The sequence below is a fragment of the Dicentrarchus labrax genome, unplaced genomic scaffold (assembly GCF_905237075.1).
Source record: "Dicentrarchus labrax unplaced genomic scaffold, dlabrax2021, whole genome shotgun sequence".
NCBI lineage: Eukaryota > Metazoa > Chordata > Actinopteri > Moronidae > Dicentrarchus > Dicentrarchus labrax.
Genome location: NW_026136704.1, coordinates 16,690,462 through 16,707,389, shown reverse-complemented (window position 1 = coordinate 16,707,389; position 16,928 = coordinate 16,690,462). Strand labels below are relative to the sequence as shown.

Here is a 16,928-nt window from a genome sequence, read left to right as displayed (position 1 = left end):
TCAGCAGATATAAGTGAGAGGCAGAATGATCTCTAATGTTTACTGTTGAAAAGTTGTGACTACTGATAGTGTGTGGTGGAGGTCAGCCTAGCTCTGAAACACACACACACACACACACACACACACACACACACACACACACACACACACACACACACACACACACACACACACACACACACACACACACACACACACACACACACACACACACATCTCTGTATTGGTGCTTTGTCTTATTCTCAACTTCTACTCATCTAATTACACATGCTGAACTGAAATGAAATTGGGACAGAGTTTGACTTTCTATATAATCACAATATTGGACTATTACTGCAATAAAATAGAGCAATATTGACATATATTTTATCTTTATTTTAAATAAATAAGGTCCAAAAATACACTCAGGCAACAGTATAACTGTGAAACAAACATTCAGGGCAAAAACGTAATAAACTAAATAACGCTGCTTTCTTCATGAGTTCTCTGAACACAAAAGAATTACTGGTGTACAATTTTACACTATTTTATGAAATGTAGAAGATGAGTGGAGTAGTGTTTTATTAGACTTAACAGTAGGAGAATTCAGAGTTATCAAAGCTTGTTACAGCCTGAGATCCATGTTTATATCTCATTAAAGATGTTATGGCAGCTCCATTTTGATGTCTGGCCCATGAAATTAAAAGAAATGACTTTTCATTCAAGAATTAGTGTTGTTGTTAAACCAAAAAGCAAATAAAGAAAGTAAAAACTGTTCTCTTCTCCTCTGGTGCCTTCCCTTGTACCATATTATGCAAATTTCAGGTTTTGGTCCCCGAGCTAAGGTGCTTACTTAGAAAATTATGGTGTGGGTATCAGAGCCTGCCATTTTGTCCTGTTACTTGTTGCCCCAGTCAAATCTGCCTTTCAGGACCATATTTTCTCCACTTGAGGCTTACAGTCTTCGACAAAAGCCTCTGTAGTTACTGGCTGGTTACTGGTGTCCAAGATGAGGTCCTTTCACTGCTGTTTGAGGAAGAGAGCGGCTCCAGTCTGTATCCACTGGTTGGGGTTCGCTCCGCAGGGCAGACAGATGTGCGTGACCACCTTCACCCTCTCTGAGCTTGTGTACAGAGGCAGCCAGATACTCTCCTCTGATGCAGTGGAATCAGCAGCAGAGTTCTAGGATCAAACACAGAAGACACACTTTAATGAATGTATGCACACTGACTAGTATTTCAAAAGTTGAACTAACGATTTCAACGGTTTTTGAGTTACCCCACAAAACAAAACCCATGTGAGTGCAAGCATTTAGCATTCTGCCATTACTAGACCTGAATACATCAGACTAATTATATCATTTCAGACTGAAAAGGTAAACAAGCCCTCAAGATTTACAAAAAGTCTATCGCTGTTAATTTCATGACTGTATCAGGAAATATAAAACTATTTAATTAGGTCAAATCCTGTCTGCCCATGTTTCACGCACACAAATTTCTCTGTGGGTAACAATATGTTCCTGTTTTAAACACAAATACGTACCTGTGGAACCCAGGCCATGTAGCAGGGTGGGACAGCTGACACACTGGGAGAGTCATGCTGATTCTCACAAAGATGAACACCATCAAAACTACAACCCTCCAGCTGGAGACCTCCCACCTGGAAAAAGAGTGGAACAGATGGAGTAAGAAGCAAAAGGAGAGAAAGGGGGTCAAAAAGACAAAAATAAAACAAAGTGATTGTAAACTGAGGAGGACGAGAGGAGAGCAGTGATTAAACAGAAATCCGGGATGATGAAGCCAAAACGTTTTGACTGAACTAAAAAGAAAAGGAGAGAGGCAGGGTCTATGTAAACAAAGAGAAATGACATTGCTGTCACCTGATTGACTAGCATGTTATGCACATTGTACATGAGAGAGTGTGTTTATATGAGTGAATTCAGTCCAGTGACTCAGGGATTTTCCACAGTAGGCCAGACAATAAGGGGAACTCTGGCGTCAAGTCAAACACACACAGACAAGTACTAAATACCATAATCTAGGCAAGAAAAAGCTTCAATGTGTATATGTGTATGTGTGTGTGTGTGTGTGTGTGTGTGTGTGTAAGAGAGCTCATTGCTTCACAACAATTATCCCTTTTCTCTTTCTCTGTCTCTGTCAGATGTCTGAATATTTCCTTTCCCTCCCTGCAGCTGCAACCTCTTTTTAAGCACCCACACCCTTCCCTTCTCCCTTTGTATATTTTAAGTAAGTGCAAGTCGGGCCAGTTTTTATTGGCATGATCAAAAAGAAACAAATGCCTAAAAGTATTTTAGTATTTAGTAATTGTAGACAATACAAACTGACTGAGAGTGGTATTGTGCGTGTGTGCTGCCAGTCCTTTAACTGTATGAATTTGTACTCATCAAATGCATCACAGAAACACAGGAAACAAGGTAACTCCTTTGTCTCTAATGGATATAACTCTTTGCTTTATTTCTTACGCTCTTCTCTCTTTCAGGTCCTGCCTTCTTATCTGCATCTGTTTTCTATTCTTGCAGTCTTTTACTCCATTATTTTCCAATTATCACTCAGCCAGAGTCTGCCTCATTTATAGCGCCAGGATTCTGCAGCTGGATGGGAGCAGTGTGTTTCTGTATGCATGATCTGTAAGTTAATGTGTGCTTGTTGTAATTCTACCTTGACTTGCAGCTTGGCCTGTGCAATGGGGCTCCTCCATGACGAGACAAACACCAAACTATCCATAGAACAACCCATGGACCTAAAACCACCAAAAATATGTCATTAACCTTAGCACCCATACTCATTCTGTCTCACACGAACCCACAAGCATTCAGTGTTACCTGGCAGTTTCCTGTCTCAAAGCGTTGAGGAAGGTGTCAGGGTGGAAGAGCTCAGCTAGATCTAGGGTGTCCGACAGAAGAGCTTGTCTGCTTGAACGCTCCACCCAACTCTGGATACACACACATACAGACAAACATACACAGACACAGACACACAGACACACAGACACACACACACACACACACACACACACACACACACACACACACACACACACACACACACACACACACACACACACACACACAGATTAATGAACCAAGAACCTAGCAAACAACAAATAAACACTCAGAGATAGCACATAATTCAGGCATAAAATCAGTTTCACACAGGAGTCAGACAAAACATTTTGTGGATCAATGAAAGATAATAAGAATACAATTTTCTTCAGTTCAAGTGGTGAAATTTGACACAAATAGAGCTGGCTCTGAATACTATAAGAAATATATTTGCTCTAAATATTCACCCTCTGACCACAAATAGTTTGATTACAAAGAATACAAATGGTGATTGTTTGTATTGTATTTGGCTCTTTAAATTTTCATAGAGAACATCGATCTGTGAGTGGAATGATCATAATTTCTATCCGAGTCAGTGTGTATTTGTTAATGAGAGATAAAACGAGTTACAAAGGGAGAGGGCAAAACATAAAGTCAATACAAATGTGTGGCCAAAAGAGTATTTAATGTCCCCTGGTCCTTTTATCACCACGTCAACACGCTGATAACACTGGGACCCCAATTACCTACTAATGGGAATACAGTTTGCGCACACACAGAGGCATAAACATACAGATTACCATTTAAGCATATGTCTATAGAATACTTAGACATACACAGGCACATGCATGCAGAGACAGCAATGTGTATGCGTATTTAGAAACTAAAAGACTGCAAACACTGTATCCAGATACAAGTACACAGTGTGGAGCTGTATGACTGGAGATAGACCTCTCTAAGCCTTATCCAATGTGTTTATCCAGTCTGCCTTATTCAGCAACATCTGCTTTGTAAGCCGTCTCCTTCTGTGTCACTGTGAAAACTACTTATTTTTGTCAAAAGGACACACTTAATCAGCAACTTAATCTGATATGATATCTCACAATACAATCTTATTTCTCAGTCTGTATGTTTTCTTTTCTTTTCGGAGGGGATGTTGCAGAGGCACAACAACCGATTCCACTGCTCTGTAGCAAAGATTATTGTGATATATGGCTGCAGTGGCCTGTTGTAAGCCTTGAGAGTTGACCTAAGATTGAAGTCTTGGATCTATTCTGGGCCCTGTTTTGCATTTCTGTTTTAGGTAGGCAGTTTTCTCTAAATCACCATAGAAACCAGTGGATTTGGAGGTCAGCTAGGGAAAATTTGCTGACAAATAGAGGCAGAATGAGCAAACATCTGATCCAATCTCTATTATAAATGGATTCCTTTTTAGCACAGCATCAGTCTGCACTGGCTTTAGAGATAAATTGGGATGAGCATTATGCCAAGAAAAAATATGCACCAATGCAAGCCCATACCCACATTCACACAGGCACATACTTGCAGGCAGATGCACACACACACACACACACACACACACACACACACACACACACACACACACACACACACACACACACACACACACACACACACACACACGCAGACTCTCTCTCTCTCAGGAGGACGTGCACCAAGAATTTTGGATATTAATAATACAACGAGCCAATGTGCACTGGTATGCATAGTATTTGTGTGCATATATGTGTGTGTGTGTGTGTGTGTGTGTGTGTGTGAGCATTTGGGTGTTTCCAAGGTCGTCCTGCGCGTCTGGGGTGTACTGCTGTGCTGTTAGCTCTTTATTCTTCTGCAGCTCCACACAGCAGCAGCTTTGTCCGTCTCCGCCTTTATTAGACTGATTAGCTAACAGGACACAGACACGCTGCTAACAGAGATATCACTCAGTACTGATGGGCAGGAATAGACAGTTAAGGACAGCGCAGCCTCCAGATAGACACACATGAAGACAGATGGAGTGCAGAAAGAGGCAGGCAGACAGGGAGACATACACACACAAACAGATGGGTAGGCAGGCAGGCCGACCAGAAGACAGACAGACATAGGCAGTGAGGCTCGCCCACACGAATAATCAAATGCATCAAATTCACATAGAAATAAATAATTTGTGTGTGTGTGTGTGTGTGTGTGTTTTCTAGTCTGTCAGAGCATATTGAGGTAGGCGTACAGTCAGACACAGTCGAGAGGAGTTTCAGCCAGAACCTTTATTTTTTGGCACCAACCTAGGGCAAACACTTCCCAGAACCTCATGCTTTTATATAATAATCCGCTTTTATTTATGAAGTGCTTTTGAAAACAACATTAGAATTTTTCTGGCGCGGTCTTAGTCAAAACGTTGCCTTGGTCAGTCAGAAATCATTTTTGCCTGAGCCGTAACCTAAAAGTACTTTAGTCTGGTCCTTGGACCCCGGCTCAGCTAAAGGATTTTTGTCATGTGGGGAAACACCAGAAAAAAGGTCAAGGGTCGTTGTTGGATATCTGAGGTGCAAGGTCCTTTTTAAATCCAAAAGTGTTCTCCCTTAATATTCATCACAACTGGAGGACGAGGCTCCCTGTGGGATATAAATACACCATGGATTTAAATGGATCCCTCAATCATTATGCTAATGCTGATTAGAAAACTCTTAGGCTTCTTAAGTCTCACTCTCGTGAGAGTAGTACCACAGAGGATTCCCAGGGGCGTCTGGGTTTTTTTAATAACCAGCGAGGTTGTCAGTAAATGCCTTTACTGCCAATTCTCCCACAGAAACTTTACCACTATTTTTTTGGTTTAAGACAAAAGGTAAGGTAGGGTAGGAGCAGACCTTCGTGAATTTCAGTCCCTGAAGGATTGAAGTGTTCTGTCACCGTGAAAGATGGTTTGTATGTGTGTTTTTTTCTTATTCCATGTGCATATATGTATGTGTCTATTTGTAGTAAATATTATTTGTGTGCCGGTGGGAGAAAGGAGGAGAGACAGATACTAGACTGACAGAGAAAGAGAGTAGAGGCGGTCTCTATATGTATACATTATGAATGTTACCTGTATAGCGAGAGCCCGTGTTACTACAGCTCTGAGGTACTGCATTGGCTCTTCTGCTCCCTCCCATTTGTTCTGCCATGTTAAAGGGCACTGAGACAGAGGGAAACAGGCACAGAGAAGAAGAAAAGTTATTTAGAGTCATAATGAAAAAAAAAAAAAAACAAGTGTCAGCAAGAAGGTAAAGTATACCATGTTATTTTCGCTGTGGACATTCTGCAATCAGTAAGCTACGTGCTTCAGCCAGGCTGCTGTGCGGTCGACTGAACGCAGCTGTCAACCAAGAGAGCCACAGCATGCAGGAGGACTGCAGATTCACTGAGCTGTGTTGAAGACATTCTTCAAGGGAAAGTAGCTAATCTCCTTCCCAAAAAGTTGCTAGATTCGTCCCTCGCCTATTTTTAAAATAAAGTTGCTAAAGCAGTCTCAAAAGTCATGTTTCCTGTCCCCTCTACTATCACTGAAGGCTACCACAGTCACTAAATTATGCAACACAAACTTGACAACATTGGACTCTGTTGGGTCACCTTGAAAACTATTTCAAACACACATTTAAACATTGTGTGTCAGTCACTAAAGGGCATACACTCTCCTAGACTGCAACGCCACTGTGTTCTGGCTAAAGCATAACATATGTCTGTGAAGGTCCTTCTAAACTTTTGATGTCAAAGGGCTAGAGCTTGCACATATGCAGGATGTGTAAAGTGCTTGTCTTACTGTATACTATATAAATACTTGACTTGACACTCATCTAAGTGCATGGTACAGTTCCTTTGACTCACTTTTTCTGCTTATCCATCTGCCTGTGGCCTTTGTGTCACACTGAAACTGTAGCAAAAGCACATTTAACTCTCCTAGGTTTCAGCGCCTCAGTGGTTTGGGGAAAAAAAATCTTCCACATAAAAATCAAATGCAGCTGTTTTTCTGTGGACAGCATTGTTCATTTTAAAAATAAATTGCAAAGCAGGAGGAAATGTGACGTTTTCATATTGCAGCAAAAAGTTTGGGTGAGGAGGGGTAGATGAATGTTACAAAAGTACAGCCAACATTGGTTTCCTTTAACAATGACAAGAATCTTCCCAGATTCTAACTAAGTAGTTTTAGTTGCTTAACCTTAACCATAGCCTAACCCAGTGGTTCTCAAACGTTTTCAGAAGCTGGAAAAAGTTAAAAACGAATAAAAAAGGATCGAAGTTGAGTGTTAGTGAAATAAAGGTCAGCACAAGAGCATCTGCAAACTCTTTGTTTACTTTACTTACTTACTTTCCCTACATAAATCATATTTATTCAACTTCATTCCCTATATTTTCCCCCTGGTCATCCACGCCCCACCTGCAGTGGCTCTATGCCCCACCGTGAACAGAAAACCACTGGCTTTACTAAAGAGGTGGCTGATTACAAAATGTAGTGTAGTTTTGAAATGCTCAAAATGTTCATTTTGGAAGGCACTGACAAATGCAATATTTGTGTGTAGGTGGAAAAAGAAAGCTTCCCTCAGGAGACAACTGTTAACTCTGGAGCAGGTAAGGTAGTCTGTGTTGCTTAAACTGTTAGAGATCAAAGAACTGCCTTACACACACGCACAAATACACAGTGAGAGATTGAAGACTTTAGATTTAAGCTTGGAAGTCATAATGGAACTAAAAAGGACTTTGTCTGTCTCTTGTCTGTGCTGTGTGTGTATGCCACATGTATGACAGCATGATAACCATGCAGGCTTAAGTTATGTTGTAGCAATCTGCAAATATTTGTTAATGTTTAATGATTAATGTTAATGCTGCCAGAAATAATCTCAGAGCTATTGGCACCCACCGAAATTAACAGATTAAAAAATATATTTCTTAAATCTAAAGGCCTGGTACATTTTTAGACCACGGATTTGTTTACATACAGGGTGAATAAATAGAATAGCAATAGTGAAAACAAATAATTGATTAAAACTCATTCAGTGCACCTAATTACACATATAATTACAGTCACATGTGATTCAGCATTGCAGTTCGTTGCCAGAGCATTTGATAGGTGCAAATTCAGTCTCCAAGGTAACGTGCTGATTTTTTCAAGTAGGTGGTGTAACTTGTTGGCAAGCTACTATTTTGAATAAGAGGATTCCTTTGATCACTTTTTTGCTTATGACCCCCAGTTTGCTTGAAAATAACTGTGAAGATGAGATGAAATAAAAAGTCAGTATTGTCATGCTAATTCCTACAACTGCCACTGAAAATCTTACTGATACTAGAGATTATTTAACCTTTAATCAAAAGCCAACTCTGCATCAGTCTTCATGTCTTGATATTAATGGTCTTCCCACTGACTAAAGGCACTGGTGATATTTATTTCTGTTTTGCAGCGCTGCTTACCACTCTCTTCTGATGCTTGGGTAGTTTCCAAGTATCTAATTATTTTTTACGGCACAGCTGAGGAGAGAGGCAATGGAGCTGATACCAGGGCTGTGCCATACTTTAACAATATTACAATCCCAAATGATCCATTTTCCAAATATATAAATCACATCAGCAGCTCTTTCTGTTCCTCTTCTCTGGTTGAAACTGGGCTAATCAGTTATGGAACCCTAAACACATAATGGCACAAGGTTGGAGACTGAAATCTGCAGAGTTGTAATATTATTTGCTACAAAGACTCACAGCGTCGTTTACACTCTGTGTTGTAATGCTTTTTTTAGCAGTAGCAACAACCACCTGTTGACTAATGTTGAAATATTATATATAAATTTACCCTTTTTACATTTTTGTTGACAAAGACAAAGAGTTGGAGGAAAAAGGTTTAACAGACGGATAACTGCATGGGATTGAATGATATATAGAATAAAATGTTGGCATTCACCTTTAGATATGTGAACTCTATTTTCTTCTGCCTAGCATTTATTTTGCTTGAGGCAGTGGTATGGACCACGATTTACCTACAGAATCAATTTACAATTTAAGTAACTGCAGGCAATGGAAGGTTGTCAAATTAATTCTGCTACAATGGATAATGAATAATGGAAATATTGGTTTAAGTTGTGCAGTATTGAGTTGAGACAAAAGAAATCTTACATAACAAATTCTACTGCTAAAGAGTCTCATACATCTACACACTGACACACTTCTACACAAGTAGCCATGCCAATACAATGAGTGGTTTAACAGTTATGACAGTGATGTAAAACACTGCCAGCTGGGGTCACCAAAGTCAGGTTAGGTAAGTCATCAGGTTTTAAATTCAGTTTGTAGTGAATTTAATATATGTCAAGGATTTGGGGGATTGCCAGAACGTAAAAAAAAAACAGGCTATGGTAAAACTACTCTGCATACTTTGGGCCATGGGTGTTTTACCAGTTTAATTCAAAGGGGGGAGGGGAAACAGTATAAATTTATTAAACAGGAATGAGAGCTCATCTGTTTTATATACTGAGTTACATTACGGTCAGGCATTACACACTATGAAGCGTCCTCATTTGTGGAAACTTATAGCAGATTAACACTTAAATGAAATGAGCAAATCGTACATTTTTTAAATCATTTTGGCTAACATGAGTGTCCTTGGTTTACTGTGACCATGAGCATGTAATTGCCAGAAAGAAATTATATAATTGTAGTGAAGGAATATGTTAGCCGATAGATCAAAAAAGGAAAGAGGAAAACTGTAGAATGCTGGCTGGGAGAGATATGTGAATCAGACTAAAGACCTGCTGATTAATATAAAAAGAGAGAGGAGGGAAGCAGTGAAGAAGGAATCACGCCCAAGGCTTCTCTCAGGAGATTACAAACATAGAAGGACTAAAAGGTTGATTGTGCATCTCTCCTCTACCACCTCATCATATTCCCTTTGTCTTCATCTCAGCCTGGGGACACACACGAGGATACATGCTGTGTTTGCTAGATGTCTACAAGTCAGCTCTGTATACCGTACTGTATGTGTACCTGCCCCTGTGGCCACATCTTCATCACAGTGTGGGATTTTACATTTTACACTTCACAACCAAAAAGATTCTCTGTGAGTCATACCTAATTGTATATTTTATGATGAGATTAATCAAAGATCAAAACAATGTCCAAAATATAGTGTATCTCAAATGACTTACAAGACACAGGAAGGCTGTAGTATGCAAATTTGATACCATGTAACAAGTGCAATGTAAGACCATTTTCATCTTTTGAATAAACTAAGTCCCAATTATAATTTGCCTTCAAAATGTAGCAGATCTGTATATACCAACAAACTAACATTTACAGTACTTGCTGTTTATACTACTACATACAAACTCTATGAATCACATTTTCTTTCTTTCTTTCTTTCTTTCTTTCTTTCTTACCTCTTGATTGAGCAGGGCAGTGGCCAGTTTTTGGACTTCAGGAGTTAGCAGTTGGGTCCCTCTGATGACCTTGCTCAGTGCAGCCAGGGATTGGTGGATACTCTGTGACAACGATAACAGTTTAGTGTACATACTGTGCCAAAGTGTTAGAGCACTGGTACCTGGGGTGTCATCTGACACCTTGCCATTTGATTGCCATGAACTGGTCCCTGTTAAGGACTGACTGGGCTTACTGGTGCGTCTGTGACCCAAGATGTAGTTAGTGATCTTTCCCACTTTCAGCGAGTTACTTTGCTTTCCAAAAAAAGTATTTAGTTAACATTCACAAATACAGTAGTATGAATGTATGAAACCAACTACAATGTAATGCAGGATTAGCCATCATGTAAAAATGTTTGTCGTTGGTAAGAGCACTGGTTGACACACCTGGACCAGGCGGATGCCGTTGAACTGCTCCAGAACGATGAATGACAGGACTGGTGACCCCTGACTTTCTGTAGGTGGGGCCACCTTCTGGTGGATCAGAGTAGAACCCTGTAGACAGAAAGACATATTGGTATATTGACAGGATAGATAGATAGATATCTTTACCTTGGGCTGTAGTGCTTCAAGCCTTGCTGTATAATATTGTACAATTGTCTGAGCATTGCTTTATCACTGGAACACTGTTCTAAATCAATCTCCTATGGACATAGTATTATTTCAAGGAAGATGTATAATGTGTGTTTTGTAACTGCTGCTGTGCATCAGCATGCTATCCTTTTTCTTACAAATTATTTCTTCAATTACTACAGTCTTCCCAGTGATCCCAGTGGGTTCCATTAGCTCAACATGCATAAATTCTATGGTTCTTGGCTCCTCCACAATAACGAGATATAAATAATATAGGAAATAGTTTCTCTTTCTCTGTAGTGCAAACCAGGGGGACAAATTGTTTTACATTAGTTACCAATTAGATCTATTTTAAGTACACCAAGGACGTGTATTTATGTACAAACACAAATATGTGCAGGTGAAGACAAATGTGCACCAGCTCTGATATTTTTGCGTATTTTTTGTATGTATTCCATTGCAGATGTCACACTCTGTACCTACACCCTGTTTTGTTTCCCTCGCATCTACTCAGTAAGTGCAGAGTGGAGGAAAGAGAGGGAGAGGGATAGCAGGAATGCAGACAATGGAGAGCGTGAGATAAATGAGACAATGAGAAAACATTCTGCTTGACTACAGCTCTGCTATTGTCTCTATTCAAAAATGAAACTTCACAGCCAAATAAACAGTATCTGCTGTCTTATGCTTCTCCCCTCGGACCAGACTACATAAAGATTTGTCAAAATAAATACATACATATCTCTACACACACAGGTGAGTGCATACACATAGATACACATGGCCGTACACACTCACACAAAAGCTTGCACGTACACATTCAAGTTGAACATTAACCTTTACACCCACACACACCCACACACAAAAAGGATGTGCATTTAAGCTACACTTCGGGGAACACAGATCTACTGATGGTCAAACACCAAGGGTTAGCTGACGACAAAGGGCCAGTTAATTGAAAGCAGTCAGAGGTAGATTGTGATCTATGGGAAGCTAGCTGGTGATACAATAGTGACAATTAACACAGTCAATCATTCTCCTCTCAGTAAGTACCAAACAACTCTGCCTGCAAGGGGCTGAGAGAGAGAGAGAGAGGTGCAGAAAGAGAGAGAGAAAGAGAGAGGGAAAGAGAGGGAGGCATACGTGCAAATGAGGGAAAAAGGGAGAGGGAGAGCATGTGTGATTTACAGCATGAGATTGAATAAAAGAGAGGCAGAGTGTGAGAGAGGGAATATGCTGGCTAAATTATTTAATGTAGGGGTAGATGTCCTTTTGATTTGAAAAGGTGCCGGTCTCCAAGCAACCACACAGAGGAGTGCTGCTTGACTAGGCAAGCCAGTGGCCATCAGACAGTGCTCAATTAGACCCTACTATTTTCCAATGAGCTTTCACAGCTTTTAATGTAGACTAGTTGCTGTACGGGCAATGTAAATACATGATTGGACATACAAATGAAGACTAGCAGGAAACTGTCAAAGCTTCAAAAGAACTACAAAAAAAACCAATGGTGTTTTTGTAACTAATCTATTGGTAAATACTTTACTTTACAGGTACTATGAGTCTGAGGACGAAATTGTATAAGATATGGAGGTAATATAATCTCCAGACTTCATAACACAGTATTCCTGTGATTCCCAGTACAATTTTTGGGCTTGAGGTTAAGATTCAGATACACAGGGACCTTTATAAATATGTTGATTAAGATAAAATCAAGCCAGCTTTGCAGTTTGATAGGCAAAAAATAGACAATACAGATAAAAAGGTTTGATTCTTGCTAAAGACTAGACTAGTGTGAGTTTTCAGTTTAAGAAAAGCACTAAGAAGAGTGGTAAAGATGAACAGGGCGGGAAAAAATAGAACTGACCTGGTTGAGTTTCTTCCACAAGTAGAGGACCGGTGAAAGTCCATTCGACCAGAGCTCCCTGTCAAACTTGGAACCTGTTGCTACGGAGCGGCTCAGGACACGCAGTTGGGAAATCACCTGTGAAGTCAATCAATTATAAACACAAACAAATGAATCTATTTAGCAACTATGTTGTAGAAGTGGAACAGATGTACCTGTTTCATGAATTAGTCATCTGAGCATTGCATTTGTTTATGAGACAGATCCTGTAGCACGCTTGTAAAAGGTCGCCCAAAAATACATGGCCCATGTTGCTAACAACTTCCCTCATATACGGTAATTAGAAGGAGAGGTACGACTGATGACATAACCCTCACTATGTAGACAAAAAGGTACGTGTGGTATTTAGCAAATCACACAGTCGTCTGTACGAATACGAATTTGCACTTTTGATAATTTCACCCAAAAGCAATGTATGATTAAAAAATGCTATCTTAAAACGCTGTAATAAAATGTCATTGACATCTCTGGTGGCTACACTCTCCAGTGACAGTGCTTCATGTCCTCGAATATTACAAGTGAAAAAAGGCGAAACCCCAAACACATCTCCAAACAGTTCCTTACACACCTAATCAAGCATGCTTAGCTTCAGGCTTAGAGTCCTGGATAGTGCTTTTATCTTGACTCAGTGTGTGTTTGTGTGGCTATGTGAGTTTCTATATATGTGTGTGTTGTGAGGAAGGCAAAGCGTCTGATAAATGGCTTTCATTTGGGCCAGGAGTACTCTTTACTAACACCTGCTTTATCTTCTCCGCTCAGGAGGGAAAATGTGTGTATATGTATGTGTAGGAGCGTGCATGTGTGTGTCTGTATGGAAAAGAGAGAGAGAGGGAGAGAGGGAGAGAGAGAGGATAAAAAACCCAGATAGCTAATCTAGAACTTCACCCTGACAGCAGTAAAAATGAGGGCAGCTGAGGATGGAGATTTGAAATATATTGGGGTTCAAATATATAGGGATTTAAATATATTAAGATGTATTCTTATCTCAACCAGTGACTACCAGGCAGCAACTGCATTTACTGTCATAACCAACCGGGAAGAAAAAGTTACAAGACTGTCTATGTCTATGTGGGAGGAAGTAGATTTTTAATCGCATTGGATGTAGTCAATTTAGTTAAGGCCTTCACTTTAATTCATTGTAATCCCAGATGGTGGTTCACTGTTTTTAATCGTGGGACTACTTTTCACGATCTTAGTCTAGATGACGCTGAATAAAGACATCTACTGAGCAATACTTTGTGTAAAAACACAAGCATGGGTGCTATTTAACAAGATATACAACAGTACTATCACTAATATCTTAATTATGATGACACAGCAATGATGCATTTTTGCTTGCTAGTCCCTATTTATAAAATACTCATCTTTTGCATTGCGAACACACATCATACATTGTATCGGTAAGCCCAAAGGGAATCCTCAGTAGACATTTAGGACTGTTACGACCATGTCGGGTCATTTACACTAAGCTTATGCATTTATTTTAAATGGCATCCACCAAAACTGACTGTCCCCGCGGCTCTGTTCACTGTGTGTGTGTGTGTGTGGTTAAGTGCCCAGCCCATAGACAGTGACAGGGGTCTTTAGGGAAAGGAGAGGGCATAAATTAAGATAAAAAAAGACAGAGATAGATAGAGAGAGAGAGAGAGAGAGAGAGAGAGAGAGAGAGAGAGAGAGAGAGGGAAGAAAGAGAGAGAGAAGAGGGGGGAGAGAGAGAGAGAGAGAGAGAGAGAGAGAGAGAGAGAGAGAGAGAGAGCATGAACATGACAGTGACAAATGACAGCAGGAGGGGAGACAATCACAAGGAGGGGAAGTAGGTGGAAAGAGACAGTAACACACACACACACACACACACACACACACACACACACACACACACACACACACACACACACACACACACACACACACACACACACACACACACACAAGTGGCCTTGTGGGAGTTCTGTGAATAAAACTAGGTTGGTGGTTCCACTGATCAGCAGACCACACTGACAGTATGAATGGACTTAAATGCATTAACACCCACATGGGGACTGCACACAAGCTGTAATAGTTCTGTGTGGTTTAACTGTGTTTGCTAAGGCTAATTGCAAACAGGAAGACACATAGAAACACAAAAATATCCCGTCACTCCCTTTTATTTTTGGTCTGTTTCAATGAACAGGTATACACAGTTCTTTTATGAAAGCAGTGATTTTGCTCTTGAAAACAAGGATGAGTGGGAATTAATTTTATATGTATTGTTCTGTGTGAATCATGCAAGAAATAAATAAAGAATTGGTCACAAAAAGAGAGCAGTGCAGCCATGCACCTTTCACTCTACATCCTGTTTCTCTTCCATCTTTTATGACTGTATCTTCCAGCCTTTCCTTTTTGGTGCAATCGTTCTCTCTCAACACACACACATGTTTGCGTGAGACTGTGTTGCGTTCAGTTACATCAGAATCTGCAGTGACCATCAACCACTACACATATACACACACACACACACACACACACACACACACACACACACACACACACACACACACACACACACACACACACACACACATCAAACTGACATGTCTCATTGTCTTTGTGTTGATCCTCCTTTGCTTAACTTCCTCTATCCTCTAATCTGGGGTCACTCAACTTTTTTGTGCATGACCCCAGATTTGTGTCCCAGCATCCTAATTAGAGATATACTTCCAAGGTTAACAGGCATGTTCTGCATTTTGTATATAGAGGTCACATTTTTTAAATAATTTTCTTTAGTAAAATATTTGCTGTAGAAAGTTTTGGTGATCTGTTAAATTTTAAAATGTCAAATTTAAGGTTAACAAACTCTGCCCTCCCCTTTATACCTATATGTCTAACCTCAACCTTTTGACCAGTAATGTACACTAAATAAATAATCTTTTGCCTGTTTGCAGACTATTGAATACTGCACTGTTGTTGAAGTTACATTGCTGCAGTGTAGACTTTTTCAAATCAGCTTACACTTACAAACGCAATGACAACATAACCTTGACACTGATAAAAGCAGACATTATATTCATTGTGATGGATTACCCATCTAAACCTATAGTTTCATGTCTCTGCAAGGTGATTTTATCTCATAAAGAAATAAATGGAAACGGATGGCTGCCTGGTGTAATGCTTTAACCTTAAATTTAAGTCCTGACCCTAAAATAAACTGCTTTTATGTCTCCTGAGTGGAGGTGGTTCCTTGCAACATGACTGAAGTTGTGGGTTTGTTTGAAAGATAAAATCACACACATATGTATGTATGTATTAACTTATACACACACACACACACACACACACACACACACACACACACACACACACACACACACACACATATACACAGTATGTAATAACTGCAATGTCATACTATGTAACTGCACTTCATTTCAGGAGTAATCAGTTTGGAATTAAAATTGAGATTAATAAAAAGGTGCAGTGACAAGGAAAAAAATGTCTGCCAGAGTAATAAAGTGAACTACTCATTTGACCTCACTCATTGAGTGGAGCTTTGTCTTAAACTGTAGAAGCTAAATTACACCAGCATATGTACTGACAGTACACTTTTCAATGTGGTGGATATCTTAAGCAGTAATAACAGGGTAAAGTTTGCAATAGGTTAAAATGAACAAACAATATAGATTTTATTTAGTTTAAAAAACATACTGATCATTTAAAATATGTCCAGATTGGTTTTGATCAGCACAGAACATTCCTGATAGACACAATGAACAGGATGCAGACACACAAATGAGGGGAAATGGATGTGAAAAGTTAAACATGTTTCTACATGAGTGAAAAATGTACACTCATCCCAAAGCAGACAGTAGATCAGTCTGACTTTCAACTGTCACACAAACACATACAAAATCCATACAGACACAGAGTCGATGCATGTTCTGAGCAAGCTAAAGCAAACATCTACACTGCTGGTGCACTGGCTGTTTGTTGTTAATGAACATGGACTGCTAAGACTTTCCAGCTGTCAAATGTGTGCATATAAAAGCCTGTACCTGTGCCCCGCCTCCCACAGTTTCTCTCTCTGTGTTTGTGTCTCTCTTTCTTCAGCAGTAAGTTTCATAAAGTCGCCCAAAAACCACAACTCACGTTACCAAAGTATTGGTTCTCATGACATCCCTAGAATGCATGTGCTTCTGTGAGCATGAACATGTGCGTGTGTACTGAT

General features: G+C 39.9%; 1 protein-coding gene across 5 annotated transcripts in view; it reads right to left on the bottom strand.

Moving 5' to 3' along the window:
- Positions 1-354: 354 nt before the first annotated feature.
- Positions 355-16,928, bottom strand: part of LOC127361717 (cytoplasmic dynein 2 heavy chain 1) — a 150,939-nt gene continuing 134,365 nt past the window's right edge. For all 5 annotated transcript variants that reach the window (XM_051396538.1, XM_051396542.1, XM_051396540.1 and 2 more), the window contains 8 exons: positions 12,689-12,805; positions 10,642-10,749; positions 10,216-10,317; positions 5,904-5,993; positions 2,822-2,931; positions 2,658-2,739; positions 1,522-1,638; positions 355-1,161 (listed from right to left, as the gene is read on the bottom strand). In XM_051396538.1, coding sequence (XP_051252498.1) covers positions 1,000-1,161; positions 1,522-1,638; positions 2,658-2,739; positions 2,822-2,931; positions 5,904-5,993; positions 10,216-10,317; positions 10,642-10,749; positions 12,689-12,805 — 888 coding nt within the window. In that variant the 3' untranslated portion in view covers positions 355-999. The remainder of the gene's footprint in view (positions 1,162-1,521; positions 1,639-2,657; positions 2,740-2,821; positions 2,932-5,903; positions 5,994-10,215; positions 10,318-10,641; positions 10,750-12,688; positions 12,806-16,928) is intronic.